Here is a 20,618-nt window from a genome sequence, read left to right on the forward strand (position 1 = left end):
ACTGGATGCCCAGCGGGGGCTGACGTCCGTCCCTGACACCTTCCTCGGGAGAAGCCCCACTTCCGTGTCCCTCCGTCCACCACCTTGGGGTCCCTCTGTGTGTGTGTGTGTGTGTGTGTTTGTGTGTGTGTATGTCTGTGCCCACGCTTTGTGCAGCTGCCTGGTCACCTCACGTCCTCCCTGTTTGCTCCTTATAGCAGGAGCTCCAGGGACCTCTCGTCAGTGGGTCACAGGACATCTCGGCCAGTGAATCGAGCAACCAGGGTGCACGTGCAGGGGATCATAGGATACAGCATCTGTTTTCAGGCTCTTTGGCCATTTTAAAAATCATTAAGTTGCCGGTAAAAAGGACACACACATCTCGGAAGAGAATAATTTTGCCTTCACCCTGGAGAGAAAAACACAGGGCAGCAGCCTCCTCAGATTCACATGTGACCCATACAGCTGGGCAGTAATCACAGGCAGATAGAGCCAGCAAGAGGTTTCCTTCTCTCCATTGTGTTCCCCACCTTCCAGCCCCATAGGGCCAGACGTAGGGACAGCGGGAACCGAATTCCCTAGGACCTGCCCAGCTGCCCCTCGAGGAGCTTCCTGTGTTTGTCAAATAAAAGCCTCTTGGAGTCCCTCTCAAAGAGGGACAGCTCGGGACCCTTCCAGGCTTACCCCGTAACGGAAACACAGGGGTGCCAGCCGGCCTGTGGGAGCAGAAACCATGTTCATGGGGCTACAGGGGCCCCACCCTTTAGCACTGCTCTTCCCCGCGGGTCAGAGCTCACGAGCTCAGCAGTTCACCGGCTCAGGGCCCAGCAGGAGGCTGTGACCTCTGCCCGAAGGGATCAGAGTGGGCCTTCAGGGAGACCTTGTTTGGGGACTGGTGTCTGCTACCTCGGGATTCATTTCCAGACGCGAGCGGCAGGGGCTGCAGTGGGGATCCGGGCGGGCCTAGTGCTCGCGGTGCCCCTCCAGCTCCTCCAGTGCCCTCCACGGCAGCCCTGGGTCCGGGGTCTGTGCCATGGGTCTCGGGTGGCCCTACTCTCAGTCCCTGAAAAGGAGAAAGTGGTACATGGGGGAGTTGGCTTAGCTGGAGCTGGGCGGTGCCAGCCTGGTGCGTTGTTTATTTGCATTCCAATCAACCTGCACGTAGCCGGCTATTTATGACCCTGGACCTTGGCCTGGCTCCACTGCGGGCGGTTTCCCAGCTAGGAGCTCAGCAGGGTGCCTGTCCCCAGGAAGCCCGGAGCTGGGTGAGTCTGGGGGTGCAGGGCCACACCTGTGTCCGGCCGGTGGAAGAGGGCCCACACGTGGTGACACGTGGTCCTGTCCCTCTGGAGTTCTCTCCCTGACGAGTTCTCTCCCGCAGGAGAGGATGGAGGGCTCCTGGTCCTGAGACCCCATGTGCGGCTGGCGGCAGTGGCCCTGGGACGGCGAGATGCCCTCGGAGCGCAGGGACGTCTTGGTGCTGCTCCCCACGCGGGAACGGCTGCGGCTGGTCGTGGGGGTGAGCTCGGAGGAGGGCCGGGTGGGCGACAGCAGGGGGACAGCAGGGGCCATGGGTTGAGCCAGGCCATGTGTGAGGGGTGGCCATGGGGACCACATGGGGCCAGTGTGCTGGCGGGCCTGCCCTCTGGGACCGCACTGTGTTCTAATCACACCACTGCCCCCCAGCTTAGAGAAACGGACGCTGGCTCTGGCCACCTTTACACAGTGTGTGTCTCTCTTGGTCTGTAGCCCCCGGCTGTGGCCCAGGCCAGACACAGTCCACAGCGTCCAGCGCCTGCGTGGGCTGATTTTGTTCCGAGGGGCCCATCCCTTCTGGAGCCTCTTCCCGTGACCGGGGAGGGGGTGGATCTGAGGGCAGCTGCGTCCTTGGCCTGGAATAAACACTAAAGCTGCAGAGGGAACCAGATTCAGACCTGGCAGATGGGAGTCAGGCCACCCACACCTTGTCTGCGGGTGACCGTGAGGTCCTGCCTGGAGGGGCGAGACCGCGGGTCTGTCCTCCCAAGAAGGTGGCGCCCGCCTTCCCTGGGAGGGGCAGCTCCTAAGTGCTGGGCTGGGGGACAGCGGAGCAGGGGTTCGCTCGACAGTGTCCGTGAGAGACCCTGCTTGGCCTCTACCTGATGGCCACGTGATTCAGGTTGTCCTTTCAGGGGAGATGTGAATTGTCACTTAGGAATCCATGGATTCACTCCACATGCAGGATGACACCCAGGCGCAGGTACAGGACGGAGGCTCTGTTTAGGAAGCATGTGACTCCTGCAAACTCCCACCAGACAATGCACCTGTTTGAAGTCAGAGCCATTAGCTAAGAAGCCTCATCACAGAGGTGGCATGCGCCCGACTCTGAATGCCACTTCGTCTGTGAGGACCAGTGCACCCCTGGGGTCGAAGCTCGCCTTTACCGCCTTCCCCAGGCCCCCGGCCACCCCGGGAAAGCGGCTGCCACGCAGACATCTTCAGGGCAACCTGTGTCAGCCAGCACCGGGTGCCCCGCAGACCCGGCCCCACCTGCTCCTCCCTCCCTGTGAAGGAGTGCCCAGAACGAGAGAGGGGCTGCGCGCTGGCCCCGCACAGGCACTCCGGGCCCCGCAGAGACCCGCTGCGACAGGACCTCCCGGGGAGCAGGGGTGCGGTGATCCGGGGAGGGGAGCCCCCGTCTCTGTACAGCAGCTCTAGGGGTGCGTGGGGCCTGGCCTGAGCACAAACACCTGCAGGGACACACCGGACAAGCCAGCCGTGCTGTGGGCCCGCTGCTGTGCCCCGCGGCAACTCAGAGCCTGCACCGCGGGCTGCCTGCGCCCCAGCTCCGGCCCTCGGGACACGGGGCGTCTAGTGGGTCAGTGCAGGCCGGGCCAGGTCGCTTCCAGCCAGGATTTTGACGTCTTTCCACCTCATTCCAGTTGCCCGAGAGGAAATGAAGTGGCCTGAGTCCTCCGGTGCCAGGCGGCCTCTGGAGCTCAGTTGCAGTGGCCCTTCCAGGCCAGCTGAGGTCAAGTCCTCTCTCCCCCACTTCGGCCCGGAGCAGCCCCTCCTGCGCTAACCGGTGCCCCTGCATGTCCGGCTCCGCCCCTCCCTTAGCCCTCTCCACGCGCAGCCGGGGCCCTGCCCCCCAACGTTGGTCTGATCTCACAGACGGGAAACTGAGGCCCAGGGTTGGCAAGCGCTCGGTGCCGCGTTGGGGCTGCAGCCCAGGCCGCCTGGTTCCAGAGCCTGTCTGCGTTCTCGCTGCAGGTGTAGCCCCCTGCCCGCAGGGGAGCCGAGCCAAGGCGGCGGGGGGCGGGTGCTCTGGAGCCCCAGGCCCTGTCTTGGCGGCGCGCCGGGGAGGGCTCGGCCCTCCCATTTGGCCCGTGAAGGGAGTGTTCCTGATAGACGTTGCTGACTGTGAGAAATAAGTTCCCGTTTCTGCATCTCCTTTCTGGGAACGCAGGGTGCAGGGTGCGAGGGGGACGGAGAGCTCGGGAAGCTCACGTCCACGTGGAAATGTCTGTCTCACGTGTTCAGCCATCGCGGACGCTCGGGCTGTCTAGGGCCCAATCAGAGGAAGGTGGAATCTCTGTCTTTTCTTCCTACTCTCACCTTGTCTGCCTGTCTTAGTTGAGTTGAGAGGCAACGGAAAGCGCCTAGAACGTTGGCTGGTGGCCCCTGGGGGAGGGGGTAACCTCATTGAAGGATAATTGTGGTTTATGAAAACGCAGCACTTGACGTGGGAGGGGTCTGGCGAAAAGCGCTGGTCCCTGCGGGGCTGGTTTGGGGCTGCCTTTGGGAGGGGGCGAAGGGGTCTGAGATGCCCCATGGCTCCCGGGAATGTCTTGCCTGAGTCCTGGGAATTTCTCCTCTGCTCAGGGACACACTTCTGTACTGGAGTCAAGGTGCCCAAGCCTCGGCGTCCCCATCCAGCGATGAGGTGCTGGAGCGGATCAATGGGCTTTCCGGGGGTTCGCTGTGTCCTTAGAGGTGCCTTATGCCACGGGGAGGTGCAGCAAGGGGACCTGAGGCGGGGGGGAGGGTTGGTCCTGGGGCACTGGCCCTGCCCTATGTGAGCCTGCTTCCTCGGTGAAATTCACGGGAAGGTCTTCCTGAAGGACTGTGCAGCCAGAGCAGAGCTGAACCCTCTAGATGGAGACGTGGATCTTGGCTGCGACGGGGCCCACAGAGCCAGCCTCCAGTGCCTGTGGCCTCGCCCTCCTGGCCCTGCAACTCGGAGCCAGCGGAGGCAAGTTACTTCCGGGGTGTGTGCACTGGGCTAGCAGCAAGGGAGGACCCCGTATTTAACTGTACCGCGTGCGTCTTCACACCAAGCATCAGGAAGCCGTGGGCTGGGAAAAGCCTTGCTGCGAATATGCGTCACCCTCATCGCGGGCGGAGGGATTGCCCCTCACCAGATCAGATGGACAGTGACAAGGCTGGCCTCCCGGGCGCTGACCACTAAGAAGTGGGACTCCCAGAGTCACAGGAGCTCCGCCCGTCCCCAGGAAGCCTGCGAACAGCGTCCTCAGGCTGCCTGGGCCGTCGCACTCCAGCCCCTCAGCTGCCCCCGGTAAATGGGTCTCCATTCGGTGAACCCGAGCCTCCACCAGCCGGCCTCACACACACGGACACGGGCGCCAGGCGGCAACGTAGGTCTGTGGGGACCAGTCACCGGCCCAGGAAGCACAGAGGACAGAGGACCAGAGCCAGCAGGGAGGTGTGTCGGCTGCGGGATAAAAGATCCTGTGTGCCCAGCAAGTCACCGGCCGGGGAAAGGTCCCGGGGTGGGGCCTGCCTTGAGTCTGGACTCAAATCAACAAAGCACGAAAGTGTTGACGTTTGTGAGACAACCGGAAATTTGAACGTGTGGGGCTGATATAAAGATGCTGTTAACTTTTTAGGTGTAATGAAGCGTCTGTGGATAATGGAAAGCTGACTGGCTAATAGTTGTGTTGAGGGCGAGAGCCTGCCCTTCCGTGTACACACACCGACGGAAGAGAGACACCTCACTCGTGCAGGCGTGGACGCACACCCAGGACTGGGGCCGCGTGGGAGCGGGGAGGGGCGGGGAGGTGACGGCGCTGGGGCTCGGCCTGCACCCTGAAGCCCGGCAGGAGGTCCCTGTGGGGCAGGATGGCTGCTGTGGCAGAAGTGGGGTGTGGGGAGACATGGGCCTCCCCTGCAGCACACGCCCCTTTCAGGGGTGCCCAGACGCCAGCCCCGCTTTCAGGAGTCGCCTAGCGATGCTGGCTTAGGGTGAGGAGAGAGCCCAGTGGGGTTCCTGGGGGCACGGAGCCTCCCACACCCCGTCCTTGGAGGGAGCAGCCTCCTGTCCTGGGGTTGGGCACGCCGCCCCCGCCCTCGTGAGGGTCCCACCCTCTCACAGGCGGCCCGCTGCGTTGGGGGGACTTCTAGCCGTCAGCCTGGGGAGTGACCAGGGACCCCGAGCCCTGACTCTGCTGAGCGGGAAGCCCACTGAGCCAGACCCCCTGCCCACCAGCCCGGCTCGGTGGACCCTCCTCTGGACTCCCTCCTCTTCCGGGGGTCGCCCTGCTCGGCGCCCTGAGCACCTCCCATCTCTGTCGCAGGTGCAGGCCACCGGGCACGAGCTCTTCCAGCAGGTGTGCGACCTGGCCGGCATCAGAGAAGCCCAATTCTTTGGCCTCAGTGTGATAAGAAGTAAGCAAGCGTCGCCCGATGACCCTGGGCCCCCCGGGCCCCTCCCAGGGCAGGGAGGGAGGGTGCTTGGGGCTGAGTCTGAAGGAGACCCCAGGCCTCTGCCTGGTGCCAACTGGTGCCCACGTGTTCCAAGGGCACCAGGGTATCTGGGCGATTCCCCCTCACTGCACCGGAGCACAGGCGCGTGCACTCATGCTCACACATGCAAATATTTACATACTTACACATTCACACACATACACACTCAGGCACACACATACATGTTCAAGTATTCATACGCACACAAAATACACAAACACATAACCACACTCGTTCACACTGTCTCACATATTTACATACTTAACACGTTCACATGTGCGCACTTACATATTCACACACATGCTGGCACACTCATACCCTCACATACTTATTCACACTTATAGGCACACACTCACATGTATTTACATGCTCTCACACTGGTGCACACATGCACACACACACATATACACTTGCACACTCCCCTCCTCTGGAGAGAGAGGGTGAGCAGGCTGGAAGCTTGCTTTCTGGAAGCCCTGTGCCCTGCTGGTCTGCAGGGCCCAGTTCAGAGCCGTGGGTCAGATGGAGCCTCCGTGGAACCCTGGTGTGAGGAGGGGCAGTGCTGGCAGACGAGGTGGGGCGGCCGCCTCGTCCCCCCGTGCCAGGCTCCCTCCAGGCCCCCGGGCTGAGTGGACGAGCACAGGGCGAAGCAGGGGAGCTTGACCCTCTGCCTGGATCCCCCAGCCTGTGCACCCCAGGCAGGCGTCCGGGTGGGGGCCGAGTGAGATGGGGAGACCCCATGGGGACGTGGGCTCTGAGGACCCGGCCTCTTCCTCGGCCGTCCGTGCAGCGTGTCCTGCAGATTTGTAAGCATTTCTCCGAGGGAAACAATCCTGCGGTGGTGGCCCCCTCATGATGACCCAGGCCTTCGTCCCACGTGGGTTCCCTCGGCCCCGGCCGCAGAGAAGATTCCGTGCTTGGACCGCCTGACCTCTCCGGGCCCCGAGCATAGAGATGGAGGCCCCGGGCTTGTCACTGGTGCGACTCCCGTCCTCGCCAGGCTCTCTTTGGAGCTTGTAATTTCGTCTCAGCGTGGCTGAGAGCCGAGCCCTGGGACTTCTGGTGGCCGAGTGCCTAGGGGCTTGGGGGGCAGGGGGGGAGGCGTGAACCAAGCAGGGAAGAGAAGGAGGATGAGGTGGGGTCACAGGTCAAGGTCCCGATGGGAATTCCTGCCCTTAGACCCGGCCGTGCGCCCCTGGCGTGGACTTGGGGTGTCCCGTGTGGGACCCCCAGGCTGGCCCGGGGGAGGTGGTAGAGCTCGACAACCGCCTTTTCTTCTGTCAGGAAATCGCGCCCCAGTTCCGGGCCCCGGACAGAATCGGGGGCATCAGTAAGACGGTGCTGCAGGCAGGGGGCCCGGAGCCCAGCATGGGGTTCACGTCCTAGAGTAGTGGCTTTGGGTTAAATTTTAATATTAGTGGACTTTTCCCGGTTTGCAGGGAAAGCCCAGTTAATGGGTGGCTTTGCCCCAGTTTACACTTCTGTCCAGGATCGCCGTCTTAGCCGTTGGACGCTGCCGCCTTGTGCCTGGTCCTTGCAACCAATCGGGACGCGAGCGTTTCTAAGAAGTTTGATTTGTTTGGGGGAGGAGGGGGTTGCCAGTGCTCATTCCTCAACAAGTCTGTCGTCTTGTTCTAGAAGTTTCCCACTTCATGGAAATGAAGTCCCCATTGTTCCAGAGAGGGTCCTGGTGGGCCTGGTGGAGGCTGAGCTGGGGGGCTGGGGTAGGTGGCGGGACCTGCTCACTTCACGGCACAGGCCTCATGGCGTAGGACCAGGCACATGCGAGCGGTAAAGCAGAGAGAGGGGACACACACACGTGGTGACTTCGTGCGGGGACTCGTTGAGACCCGGAGCCTTGCGGGGAGGGGGGTCAAAGGCTCTGGGGGGGCCCCTACCCCTGGGACGTGGTGATTGGGTTCAGTGGTACCCTCTTCCTCCTGAGCTTTGTCACGTGGGAGCCTGGGCTTCTGGAGCATCTGGAGGTGGCTTAGCTGAGGCCGTGTGCCACTCCAGGCCTCTTTGGTCCAGGACAGCCGCCAGCCCTTGGGTCCCCCCGCCAGGGCTTGAGGTGCAGTGCCACCACCACCTGACCCTCCGAGGCCCTGCTGGGGTCTGGGTGTGGGACGTGCAGGCGGGCTCAGACTCACCGGGTGGGCACGCTGGGGGCTCCAGACGCGGAGTGAGGAGGGACCTGGAGCCCGGCCACCGGCAGTAAAATAATAGAGGGACGTCGGGGGAGGGGTGGCAGGCTGGCCACCGGAGCAAGGAGGTCTCAGAGGAAGAAGCAGGGGGGCCAGTGGGGTTCACAGGCCCACCCCAGTCTCCCTCTGCCCAGGACGGAGGGACGCGCAGCCAGCCCCCCGTCCTGCAGGTAGCCCTGCAGGATAGAGGAGAGATGCAATGTTCATTTTACTGAAAAAGTACTTTGAGAATTTTCAGACACCCATGAAGGTAGAGCAAAGAGCATGCAACAATTGCCAACCTTTTGCCAAACCTGCTCCATTGAGCCCGGAATGTTTTGCTGATTATTTAAAGTAAATCCCAGTCCTCATGATATTCCATCCCTAAATACTCTTTACATATCTCTTGAAAGAGAATATTTTCTTAAATAGCCACAATGCTATTTGTACACCCAACAGAATTAACAATGTCTTGATATTATTTAATATTCGCTTGATATTTAAATCTCCCAGTTGTTTCGGAAATGTCTTTTTATAGCTGTTTTGTAAGAATAAGGACCCAAATAGTGTCCCCGCGTTGTGTTTTGTCACCTGGTCCCTAAACCTCTTAGGATCAGGACCAGCCTCTGTGCAGCCTGCTCAGGCCTCAGGTAACAGATACCTCAGACCAGGCAGCTTAAACGACAGAAACCCGTTTTCTCGCAGTCTGGAGGCTAGAGGTCTGAGACCCCGGGCTCAGTGGGGCCGTTCCTCCTGAGGCCTCTCTCCTCGGCGTGTACTTGGCCGTCTTCTCCCCTTGAACTCATGTGGCCGTCCCTCTGTGCAGATCTGTGTCTGAGCTTCTCTTCTTATGTGGACACCAGTCCCACCGGATCAGGATCCACCCTAATGACCTCATTTTAACTTAATCACCTCTTAGAAGGCCCAGCTCTAAATACAGTTGTGAGGCCCTGGGGGTTTGGGCTCCAACATAAGAATTTGGGGACACGTGTGGCTCCTGACACCTCTCCCCTTTTTCATGCCGATGGCTTGCTGAGGCCAGTGCGTCCACTGTCCCACAGGCAGCCCCACACTCTAGGGTCCCGTTTCCTCCCAGCATCACCTAAACTGGCTCTCACCCCACACTTCCCTGTCCCGGAAGTTGGCTGGACCACCCAGTCACTCACTCAGCCTTCTGGGAGGGAAAGCACCACACGTACCGCAGGGCTGGGCCTGGGCGTGTCCGTCACCAGACGCCACGTCTGGGCCCTACTTCCAGTGGTGCGAGATTGGCCCGTGGGTTCAGGTGGGCAGTGCTGGAAGCCCACGTCCAGCGGGTGGGCTGCAGCTGGGGGGCTAGTGGGCGACTTTGAGAAACAACACACTCGATCCATTTCTAGTGCCTTTGTGGTCTAGGTTAGTGATGCGGTCGGGACTTTTCTTCTAGAGCTTGAACTTAACCTGAAGGTGGTTTGTTTCTTTCTATTCTTTATCGTGAATTTGGAGGGGAGCTTGGAAGGAGCAGGAAGGTGATTTCTATACCCTCGAAGGCTGCCTCGTGGAGCTGGGAGGGGTGAGGCTGTCCTGCTGTCCTCAGAGAGGGGCGCAGTCGAGGCCCTGAGAGTCACCGGTTCTGGAGCTGAGCCCGACAGTAACGGAGGGAGGCCGGCCCGCCCCACGCTCCTCTCTAGAATAATCTCATTTTTCTCCAGCTTACAAAGGAAACACGTGGTCGTAATAGTGCAAAAACACAGAGCGTAGAATTTGGAAAGAAGCGTCCCCCGTGACCATTCCCGGCATGACCACGTCAACCTGGCTGTTGACTTGAAGTTGGGGAGCTTGGTCCCAGGTTTATAGGCCTTTCCCGTTTCGAAGGACTCGGTCTACAGCTGGGAGAGGGGCTGCTGGGAGGGGCTGTTGCGCCCCCAGCAAGTACCAGCTCCAGTGCCATCGCGATGTCAGTGTCTAGGTTTCAGTAGCTAAAGATTCCGCACTTTGGAAAACCACCCGGTAAAACCTGGACGTCAGGAGACATGCTCCTTCGGCCCGCCACCCCGAGGAGGCCACCACGCGTGACTGGTCGCACGTGGGCCCCTCCCAGCACGCTCTGCCCCAGGCCCTGCTTCTCTCTGTAGACAGCGAGCACGTCTTCATGGACTTGAAGCAGAAGCTCAGCAAGTACTTCTCAAAGGACTGGAAGAGAGAAGTGCATGGGGTGAGCCAAACCACCAGGCGGGGGGGCAGGGTGGAGGGGCCCGGGAGGCCCAGCTGCTGGCCCCCGGGGGGTCCACCCCCCGCCCCAGGTCCCGGTGCGGAGTCTGCCGGGCACAGGGAAGCCAGCCACGTGGGCGCAGCTGCATGCCCTTGGGTGTTCTGGACATTTGCTCAGCTTTTCCTTTTAACAAAGTGACATAAAATCATGGACTGCCCCACAGCACAGACCTGAGCTGTGACCTCGGGCTGGGTCTGAAGTGATGGAGGTGATGGCTCCCTCCTGAGCACCAGCCGGGGGTCAGCCCCCTCCCCCCAGGTCACAGTACCGCCTTCTCTCCACCCTTCCACCCCCAGGGAAGCGGCAGGCCCGGTGCCCCCTTCGTGGCCTTCCTCAGGGTGCAGTACTACGTGGAAAACGGAAGGCTTATCAGGTACAATTGCTCGCTGGTTCTCTGGCACGTTCCCGGAAGGGTGACCACCTGTCAGGATGCGGTATCGCTGTTGCTGGGGGGGGAGAGGCGCAGCCATTCTTTTAAATTAACCAACATGTAAAGACTAGGGCAGAAACAAGAGAGTGTTTCAAACACAGGTATTTTTATGCCCTAGGGTGGGGTTTTTCCCAGGTGTGTGTTGCAGGGTCTGCAGATTCCTCTAAGTGGGAGCCATCCTCCTGCTCTGGGCTGCATGCCCAGCTGCTGGTGCCCCGCCCGGGTGGGAAAGGGGCCCCAGGCTGGCACACCTGGAGGTCCTCGTTCTGAGATCCTGGGGCTACTTTCCCGAGAGAACCCCACCAGAGCATGTGGGAAAATACAGACCCTGGGGCGCCCCAGGAACTGAGTTACCCCAGACCGGGGGCGGGTAAGCGGGGCCCGTGTCCCAGGAATCCCTGAGCAGGTGCAAGCGGGCCGGGGTCCCCACAAGCCTCCCCAGGCAGAGAGCTGTGTGTGGGGGGGGGAGGTTCTGGAAAGTCTCGGAGGGGCTAACAGGCAGGTTGCGGGGAGGGAGGGTGGCTGCCCCGTGCTGTGGGGCCAGTCGCTGGTGGTAGTGGGGGCCCTGCTCCCCGTGTGTGTTGGGAAATTAGCCGAAGAAAGGGGCCCATCTCTTGGGAATGAGAGGCTATAAACCAGGTCTGCCGAGTCAGTCAGGCTCACCTGGCTTCTCAGCAGCAGGGCAGCACATCCACCTGTACCTCCCCCGCTGCGGGGCCCTGAGGGTCCTGGGGCCCCTGGGGCAACGAGACGGGGCGTGGCGGGCGGGGGCGGTGCCTGGCGGGGCGGGAGGCCGCGGGCTGCAGGGGGACGGCGCCCACGAGCCCGCTCGCCTGCAGCGACAGGACGGCCAGGCACCTGTACTACCGCCACCTGAAGGAGCGGGTGCTGCGGTCCCAGTGCGCCCACCGGGGGAGGCCTACTTCCTGCTGGCTGCCTACGCGCTGCAGGCCGACCTGGGCAAGTACCGCGAGCTGGCACACTCGGGCCGCTACTTTGAGCCGCAGGCCTACTTCCCGCAGTGGGTGAGGCCCCTCTCTCCATCCTGGCCGCACCCCCAGGGGCGGGGTGGGTCCCCGGGGTGGAGGGGGAGCGGAGGAGGGGAGCAGGGGGAGCGGAGGAGGGGGAGCAGGAGGAGGGGAGGAGGGGGAGGGAGAGCAGGGGGAGAGGAGGAGGGGGAGCAGAGGGAGCGGGGGAGGGGGAGCAGGAGGAGGGGGAGCAGAGGGAGCAAGGGGAGGGGGAGCAGGAGGAGGGGGAGCAGAGGAGGGGGAGGGGGAGCAGGGGAGCGGAGGAGGGGGAGCAGGGGGAGAGGGGAGCAGGGGGAGAGGGGGAGGGGGAGCAGAGGGGGAGGGGGAGCAGGGGGGAGGAGGGAGGGGGAGCAGGGGGGAGGGGGAGCGGGGGGAGCAGGGAGGAGGAGGGGAGCAGGGGGAGGGGAGCAGGCTGGACAGATGGCTGGCGTCTCCCTCCTCAGATCATCGCCAAGAGGGGCAGCGCCTACATCCTCAGGCACGCTCCCGCCCTGCACCGTGAGCAGCGGGGCCTGAGCCCCAAGGAGGCTGTACTGCGCTTCATCCGGGAGGCCTGCCGGCTGGAGGACGTGCCCGTCCATTTCTTCAGGCTGTACAAGGTCCAGCTGCAGGGACGCCAGGTGGGGGAGGGCGGTTCAGGCCTGGATGCACCTCCCCAAGTGTCCACAGGGCGGCCGGGACCCCGACCCAGGACAGGAGGGACAGAGTCCCCACGGCTGTCCTAGGGCCGGGACCCCGAGCCAGCGTCAGAGGGGAAATGGGAGGAGGCCCGGGGACCCCACCGCAGCCCTCAGGCACCCCTGGTCCACCAGCGAGGGTCTGCGAGGGGGGCCTCAACCCCAGGCCTGGGGCTCTGGACCTTGCCAACGTCTGTGTCCTCTTAGGATAAGGAGGAGGAGCGACCTACCATTGTCCTGGGACTGACCCTCAGAGGAGTGCAGGTCTATCAGGTGACCGGCAGGAGCCCTCCTCTTCTCCTCCTCCCCTCCCCCTCCCCTCCCCCTCCCCTCCCCCTCCCCTCCCCTCCCCTCCCCCTCCCCTCCCCTCCCCTCCCCCTCCCCTCCCCTCCCCTTCCCCCTCCTTCCCCCTCCCCCTCCTCCCCTCCCCCCTCCCCTCCTCCTCCTCCCCCTCCCCCTCCTTCCCCCTCCCCTCCCCTGCCCCTCCCCTCCCCTCCCCTCCCCTCCCCTTGCCCCTCCCCTTGCCCCTCCCTCTCCTCTTTCTCCTTAATGCCCCCTCCCCTCCCCAACGGGGGCTGGCCTTGCTGCTTCCCTCTGGCTGGCCCTGTGCATGCGGCCCTGCTGTCTTGCAGGAGGTGAACCACACTCCACAGCTGCTCTATGACTTCCCCTGGAGCCACGTCGGGAAGCTGGCCTTTCTGGTGCGTGTCTGATGGGGTCAGGGCTGGGGGCTGGGGTGTCTTAGCCCCCAGGAGCCCAGGGGAGCCTGGCAGACGCTTGTCCTTCAGGACGTTGACCAGGCATGTCATGGCCCACGAGGTGCAGGCACAGCCTGAGGCCTGGGGGCTGTCCCGCATGGAGACAGCCCGCCCCCTGGAAGTGTCCTCCTGCCAGGCTGTGTGTCCTGGCTCTCGTCACCAGGAGGACTTCTGGCTCCTGGGTGGGGACAATAAAGGGGGGAGAGGAGGAGGCCACAGACGCGCTCCATCAGACGTCCTGGGCCGGGCCTGGCACCGGGCGGGTGGCAGGGACAGTGGGCCCTGGGTGCAGGCTGGACTCGAGGGCCCAACACGGCCGTGGGCCCATGGGGTCCGCCTCCCCCAACCCAGCGCGGTGGGCTCCGAGTTACAGCTGCCCTGAGGCCCCTCCCACACCCGCACCCCCAGGAGAAATCTGGTGGCAGGACAGAAACATGGGAGCCCCCAGCAGAGGGCCTGGCTGATGCTGTCCTCTGGCTTTCTTGGTACATCACATTGCGTCTCTTCTCCGCTCAGGGCAAGAAGTTCGAGCTCTGGCCGGACGGGCTGCCCGCGGCCCGGAAGCTGGTGTACCGCACAGGCTGCTCCTGGCGCTCCAGCCACCTGCTGCACCTGCTCAGCACCAGCCACCAGCTGCACCTGACCCTGCAGCCCGTGCTGCAGCGGCTGCGGCAGCTGGAGGAGGCCCAAGGTAGGGCCGTCCCCTCAGCGCCCACCCCTCCTCTGCGGTCTAGGCCGGATGCTCTGGACGCGGCAGCCCGCATCGCACCGTTTTCCCAGTGGGGGGTTGGCAAGGGGGTGGTGGCGACCCCACTCCTCCAGCTCTCCTGGGGCCTGATTCTAAAGATGGGGGCCAGAGGGGAGGTGAGGCGAGGGCTGCAGCAACCCCCAGGCAGTTCCTGGAGGCCCTGGCAACGCACGCATGCATGTGTGAGCATGGAGTGCCTGTGTGCACATGTGTGCACACCTGTTTGCGGGGGCTGCTTGGGGTCCCTCGCACTGAGAGCTGGGAGCCCTAGGGCCGTGAGCACAAGGGCGAGTGTTAGGAGTTTACCGGCTGCCGGTGACAGATCCCACCTGGGGGCCTGGGCTATGACAGCAGACACTCGGGCCCCGATCTCTGGGTGGCACTTCCCTCCCCCGACTCTGCATCTTCCTGGGCCTGGCGGTGGGCTGGACCCCTGGGCCTCTGTCGGCCACCTACAGCTCCGTCTCCAGCGCTGTTCTTACGGCGGCACCCTCCCCCTCCCCCCGCACAGAGAAGAAGTGCTACCGGGAGTCCTGCGTCAGCGATGTGCTGGAGCTGGAGCTGGACCTGGACTCAGCCATCAGAGCGTCCCCCGGCTCCCCTGGCAGCAGGGACAAAGGGGACGGAGGCTGGCGTCCCCCGCAGCGCCTCTCCCTCCTCTCGCCTGGCAGCCACTGCAGCTCCCATTCGTCGGGCATTGAGGCCGACTCCCAGCTGGCGGGGCCCGTGGAGCCCGGGGAGATGTCAGTGGATGAGTCCGTTGTCGGGGCTGCAGCGCTCCACGGGGAGGAGCCGCCCAGCAGCTCCAGCACCAGCCAGAGCAGCCGTGGCACAGTTGGTGGTGGCAGAGGTGGGCCTGAGGGCGACACCCGGGACCAGGGGGAAGGTGAGTGTGCTGCTTGGCTAGATGCTGGCTGGGTCATCGCTGTGGGTGCCGGGAGAGGCTGGGGTGCTCGTGACCCTGATTCTTGGGGACCTTGTTACACAGGGGCCCCTCCACCACAGGGCCTGGGAGAGAGAAGGGAGGACAGGGCCCTCCGTGCAAGACGTGGTGGGTGGTGGTCCTTCAGTCCCCCTGCAGCTGGTGACTCCTAGGGAGCCTGGCCTGGCCAGAGTCCCTCATGTAAGATCCCTTCGGAAAGCATTCAGCCAGGTTTCTCTCTTGCTACCCACGGGGTCAGTAGAAGTCACATGACAGTCGGCCACTTATGAGCCATTCTCGGACCAAGCACCCACCCGGCTTGGCATGAGCTCCTTGTCCTCAGGGATGCTTCCGCAGTAGGTCCGGGAGTGGGGGCCCTGAAGTGGTTCCTTGTCACCCCAGGAAGGTTATGAAGGCTCTGCTATTCCCTGAGCACCTGCAGCATCTTTGAGAGTGGATGCAATGGGTAATCGTGGGGACCAGTCTCAGGGCCTGGCCACCCAGGTCCACCCAGAGTCACCCAAGGTTATGCAGGGTCACCCAGCATCACCCAAGGCCACCCAGAGTCATTCAGGGTTACCCAAGGTCACCCAAGATCACACAGCGTCAGGTGGAAAGGTCAACCTGCCGTGTCCACCTTTACATTCTGAGCGATGAAGGACAGATCGGTCTCCACCTCTGAGGTTTTGCCCAAGTGTGGGGTCTGCACTCTGGTATGAGCAATAATAATGATAAGATGGTGTTTGCCCAGTGAGCGCCTGCTTTGATTAGATATCAGAGCACTTGGACAACTAAAGCAGCCCAGTGCGGAAGGACAGGGTAGTGTGAGTGGGGGGAGCAGGGACAGGGAGTGGGTGGGGTCCTGGGGCACCCTGCGGGGAGAAGGCTGGGACAGGCGGGGACCACCTAAGGGGAGGAGCCCGGGTCGCCCACGGAAACCATCGCTCCTCGAAAGGGCTCCGACACCTCACGTGGAGGACACACGTGATAGTCTGGGGTTCCAGATGACCTGCAGGCAGGAGGCCAAGGTCACAGCCCACCCCTCTGTGACCCCGAGGCCTGAGAGGAGGGGTGCGGGAACCACAGAGGCACCCAGTCTCATCTCAGAGTTTGGGGCCCTGGGGTGGGCTGCCCTCTGCAGGGAGCAGGCGGGTGTCCCCAGGCCCTGCTCACGTGCCCTCGCCCTCCTCGCAGCCTCTCCCCAGCAGCCTTTGGCCGCGGTGCGGGTCACGCTGGTGAGCACGAGGGGCCCGAGCGCTGAGGGCCTGCACCAGGTAGGTCCCCACGTGGGCCAGGCGGCCTCTCCCTGTTCTGCATCGCGCCCCATGTCGGGTCAGGGGCCCTAGGCCCGCCCGAGGGTCCCCGGGAGACTCGTCGGGCAGTGGGGGACCGGTGAGGCTTTAGGGAGTGAGGCGGGTCAGGAGCTGGGTCTCCTCGGCCTCCGCGGCTGAGAGCTGAGAGTTCGGCCTGCCGTGTGGGGCGTCCACCGGCCCCGCCCCCTTTCCCAGGCGGTGGGCGGTGTGCACAAGGCCGGCACAGCTCGGGCCCCAGGAGTGCGGGGCTCTGGGGGGCTGCGCCCCGACCCCCAGGAGCAGGAGGGGGGCCAAAGCCAGTGGGCCTGGGAGGTGGGTCAGAGGAAAGGGGGCTGGAGGCGCCGGGCCTTGCTTAGGGCGGACCTGGGGGAGCCCCAGTGGGCGGGTGGTGACCCCAGCAAGAGAGTGAATGTTAGGGTGCGATTTGACTCAGAGGGAGGCGGGCGGGCGCGGGGGGCCGGCAGGAGGTTGGAGTTCAGCGGGGGAGAGGGCGGGAGGGGGAGCGAATGGAGGGGAGGGTGAGGCGGCTGCAGGACGGCCCCGTGGTCTCTCCCTGCAGGTGCCGGAGGCCCAAGCGGCAGCCGGCCCCGCGGCCCCGCACGGCCGCAGCGTGGAGGCCCCGCGCCCCGCCCCGCGCCCCGCCCCGCGCCCCGCCCCGCGCAGCTGCAACCTCCGCCGCGCGCTGGACCCCGCGCCGAGGAGGTCCGTGAACTCCCGCTCCCTGCACCTGCTCGGAGAAGACCAGCTCCCTGAGGAGTTTGTGGTGTAGACGCTTCGGGGCGCCGCTTCACCCGCGCAGGGCCCCGTCCGCGCCGCGCAGGGCCCCGTCCGCGCCGCACGGCTCCGCCCACTTGGGACTCTGTCCCTGCAGCGCCGCTCCAACCACGCGGGGCTCCGTCCATCTCTGCATCCGCGTCTCGCCGGCCCTCTCTGCCCTGGAGGCTCCCACCTCCCACCGCCAGGCTGAACGGAGCCTCTGGCACCGCCCCTTTTACCTGGCGGCTTTGCACCTTCACCTGTCAGGCCTGGAGGTGCCGAGTAGGTCTCACTTTCCCTGCTGCTCTGACTATGGCCGGTCCTACATCTTCCGTCCGCGTCTCCAGGAGGCAGAAGCCGAGGTCCGGGGCTCCAGTCTCTGCGCAGTGGCGCGTGGGCCGTGCTGCCTCTAACGCTCGAGGGAAGGTGTCTCAGCTCAGGGGTCCCCAACCGCCCGGCCGCAGCCTGTTTGGAGCCGGGCCGCATAGCATGCCCTCCGGGGCTCGCATGACCGCCTGAACCATCCTTCCCCCCACCCCCACCCGCCACCCCGCCTGTGGAAAGATTGTCTTCCACCAAACCGGTCCTTCATGCCAAAAAGTTTGGGGACCAATGTCCTAGCTGCTCGCGGACATTGGAGAGACCTCTGGGGTTACCCTGCCACCAACTGCTCGAAGGATAGTGAGACCAAGAACAGCAAGCTTCCCAGGAGTCCGTGAGCTCACGGTCGCCATCGTTCTCACTGCACTGGCCACAGGTTCCCCAGACCACCCTCTCTGCTCACAGCCCTGGGCCCACGGGACAGAGGCGCCTCTGTGAGCCATGGGCCCAGCTGCGTCACCCCAGACTCTCAGCAGAGCCCACCTTGTCCTCCGTGTGTACACAGAGGCACCAGGCCTGGAACCGCACAGCCACGTGGACACTTGTCCCGTGGAGCTGGTGGCAGTAAGTGGGAGGGGCAGGCTAAAGAGGAAGCCGTGATCTACTCTGACTCACAGAAGGAAGGCTCCAGAAGAAAGCCCGCCAGCGCAGAGGCTGAGTTTTCTCCTTCCCATCACAAGCCAGGCTCTGAAGGTGGTCCTTCCCCACCTCCTGCCCCAGTATCCACCCAGCCCGGAGGGCGTCTGGGCACCAGGGAGCCGTGGCATCTAGTCAGCACTGGTCACCCCCCGCCCACCGGCCATTCATTGCCCCTGCCCCCTCCCCGAGTCAGAAGACTGGATGGGAGGTGGGGACAGGGATGGGGCCGGACTGCCAACCCCCCTCATCTGGGGCAGGAGACCCCTTCCGAGCTTCGCCACCTCTCCAGTTGGCGGCTCCACAAGTGGCTGAATGGCTGAGTGGAATTTCACAGCGATTTCTGGAAAAGCATATTGAGGGACTTTGACCTTTGCTGGGGGCCGTACTGGCCGGTGATTCAGAGGCCGGTGAGCAGGCCGAGTGTCCCACTCGGGGCTGGACCCGCCGGGGTCGGGGCGCCCGGAGGCTGCGCTGTAGTTAAGGCTGTGCTTTCCATCCAAGTCAGGGCAGCTGCCCCAGGGCTGAGACATGGCCCCCACCACGCCTCCAGGGCCCTGCGTGCAGGGGGCCTTCTCCAACCGTCCACCTCATGGACAGTGCAGAGTGTCTGTGCTGAGCCCAGACGGTGGAGGGAGCTGGCCTCAGGCTGGCGCTCTGTGTCCCCAGAGGTAAAGGCAGGGCTGGTGCGTGTCTCACCTATCTCCTGACCCCAGCTGGGCCCTGCATTCCTTGTTCTGGAACAGGTGGGACTCCACGGGTAACACCACCCTCCCAGCCTGAGGCTGGTGACGGGCACGTGGCGTGGTATGGCTTAATTCACCTGTGCATCCCTCTGGCCCTCCCTCCCTTGCACACCTGCTGCCCTCTTTGTCTGGATGCACTGACCTGTGTGTCACTGTCTGATAGTCCCAAGCGCTGTGCCCGAGACACCATCGTCCCCTCCCTGTTCTGCTCACACCTTGAGGACCCCACAAGGGCCGTGTTTTGGGGACGGGGTGGAGCCTGAGCCCAGGGGGTGGGGTGTGCAGCCTGGCCTTAACCGGGCCTCTTGGTCCTTCCTGTGAAAGGAAATCGCGCTCGTGCGCACACCGCGCATGTGTAATGAAGAGCTGCACACACATCCGTGTGTCTGCACCTGGGCAGCCTGCGCCGGGGGCGGGGCGCCGGGAGGCTGGGCGGTGCGGCCACACGGATACTAGATTCTCGCGGTGAGGTTTCCTGGACCCCGAAAGTTTCACCTCGTGAAGAACCACAGTGTCCTAGCGCTGCGTGGACGGAGGAGCTTGGAGGGGAGACCAGCCCCCGCCCTTGGAGTTCATATTTGTCTAAGTCGTTTTTTAAAGAAGCATGGTGGGGGCGGCTGAAGGGAGGTGCTGCCGTGGGGCACGGGCCCGCAGGGTGGCCAGGGGTCGGTCGAGGTGGCCTCATCTGCTCGTCTTTCCCTCATTAAGCAGACGTCACCGAGGCAGGTCACGTGCCAGCACTGGGTGGACGCCAGACGGGGGCAGCGCCCCCCAGCACGGAGCGCGGTGAGGGCCAGGGGACCTCCCGGGCCGCCCTTCAGAGTCCTGTGTGCAGGAGGTGCCCACATGCCCAGCTGGGCCGCCCCGAAACAGGGCTCCCGAGGACACCCAGCCTGTGGCCACAAGAGCAGGCGGCGACGGAGGTGTGGTCAGGGCCCTGGAGGACGGGGATGGGCATCCAGAGCTGTTGCGGGCCTGAGCCCCTGCTTTTCCGTGAGTTTCCGAGGTCACACTGAGCCGGGTCCCCATGGTAAGAACCGATGCTGCATCTGCCCTGGTCTAGGGTCTTTTAAAGGAACTTTTGGGAGCAAGAGCCCAGCCTAACGGACTGCTTTGCTGTCCCACACACACCCATACGTGTGCACACGCAAGCACACGCGTGCACACGAACGTGGGCAGAAGTGGTGAGTGGGCGCGGAGCGGTGTAGGGAAGCTTTCACCGGGTGCCCACTCGGAGCCCCTCGCGGGGACTCAGAGCTCCGGTGTCTGAGCGCCCGCGCGTCCCGCGGCTGCCACTAGAGGGCGCTGGCGGCGCGCTGTGCCTCCGGGGCGACAGGGACCTGGTTGCGTCCTGCCCGCGCGCAGCTCAGGGGCGGCTCTGGAAGGCGGGGGCGTGGCCTCGGGGTTGGGCCTGTTGGGGGCGGGGCCGCTCAGGCTGCGTGGCTTCCGACCTCGAACGCAGGCTGAGCCTGCGTCTGTCACCCCTGATCCAACCCAGCCCGACTTGAGGGTGGCCGGCGCCACGGGCCCGAGGGAGGCTGGGCGCAGCCCCTGTGTCCTTGGCGGAAGAGGCGGCAGGGGCCGCTGGCTGACCCAGGAAACCACCAGAGCTCTGTTTCTATTTCTGCGCTCCCTCTGGGCCTTGCGGAGACGCGGCAAACGGCCAAGTGTCCGCTCAGCACCGGGTGGTCCGCGGTGGCTGGGCAAGCGCAGGACGGTCAGGGGACAGGCGGCACCGCGCCCTGGTCTCCAGCCCCGCCCCCAACGGCCTCCCTCCCCGTCCCGCTGGCCCGGAGGCCGCGAAGGCCGGCAGAGGGGGCCCCTCCCCAGGAGAGGAAGGAGGCTTCTCTGCAGCATCAGGAAAACCGTCTCTTCATCTTGCGTGGATTGGGACCCAAGGCCTTTCGGGCAAGGCAGATGCTGCAGACGCCCCGGAAAACGGGTGTTAGCAGGGGACCGGCAGTTTGTGAGGGGTCACTCAGGACTGACCCACCTTCGCCCCAGGGGTCGTGTGGCCACCAGGGCTGCGGGGGGCGCCCCGACACATCTCCCTCCACACTCGTCAGGG

The 20,618-nt window shown here is 64.0% G+C and overlaps 1 protein-coding gene across 1 annotated transcript; it reads left to right on the forward strand.

Annotated features, from left to right (window-relative positions):
- Positions 1-1,188: 1,188 nt before the first annotated feature.
- Positions 1,189-19,529, forward strand: FRMD1 (FERM domain containing 1; the record flags this gene model as incomplete). The annotated part of the gene is given in 16 exon segments (XM_082633246.1): positions 1,189-1,244; positions 1,361-1,498; positions 5,556-5,646; positions 10,019-10,098; positions 10,452-10,528; positions 11,425-11,495; positions 11,498-11,610; positions 12,057-12,233; positions 12,498-12,563; positions 12,923-12,991; positions 13,565-13,739; positions 14,308-14,682; positions 15,913-15,992; positions 16,591-16,796; positions 16,903-17,069; positions 19,372-19,529. Coding segments are annotated over 15 exon segments (2,010 nt in total). The 5' UTR covers positions 1,189-1,244; positions 1,361-1,393.
- Between the last annotated feature and the right edge of the window lie 1,089 nt (positions 19,530-20,618).

Source organism: Mesoplodon mirus (genome assembly GCF_964341445.2).
Source record: "Mesoplodon mirus genome assembly, chromosome: 10".
Lineage (NCBI taxonomy): Eukaryota > Metazoa > Chordata > Mammalia > Artiodactyla > Ziphiidae > Mesoplodon > Mesoplodon mirus.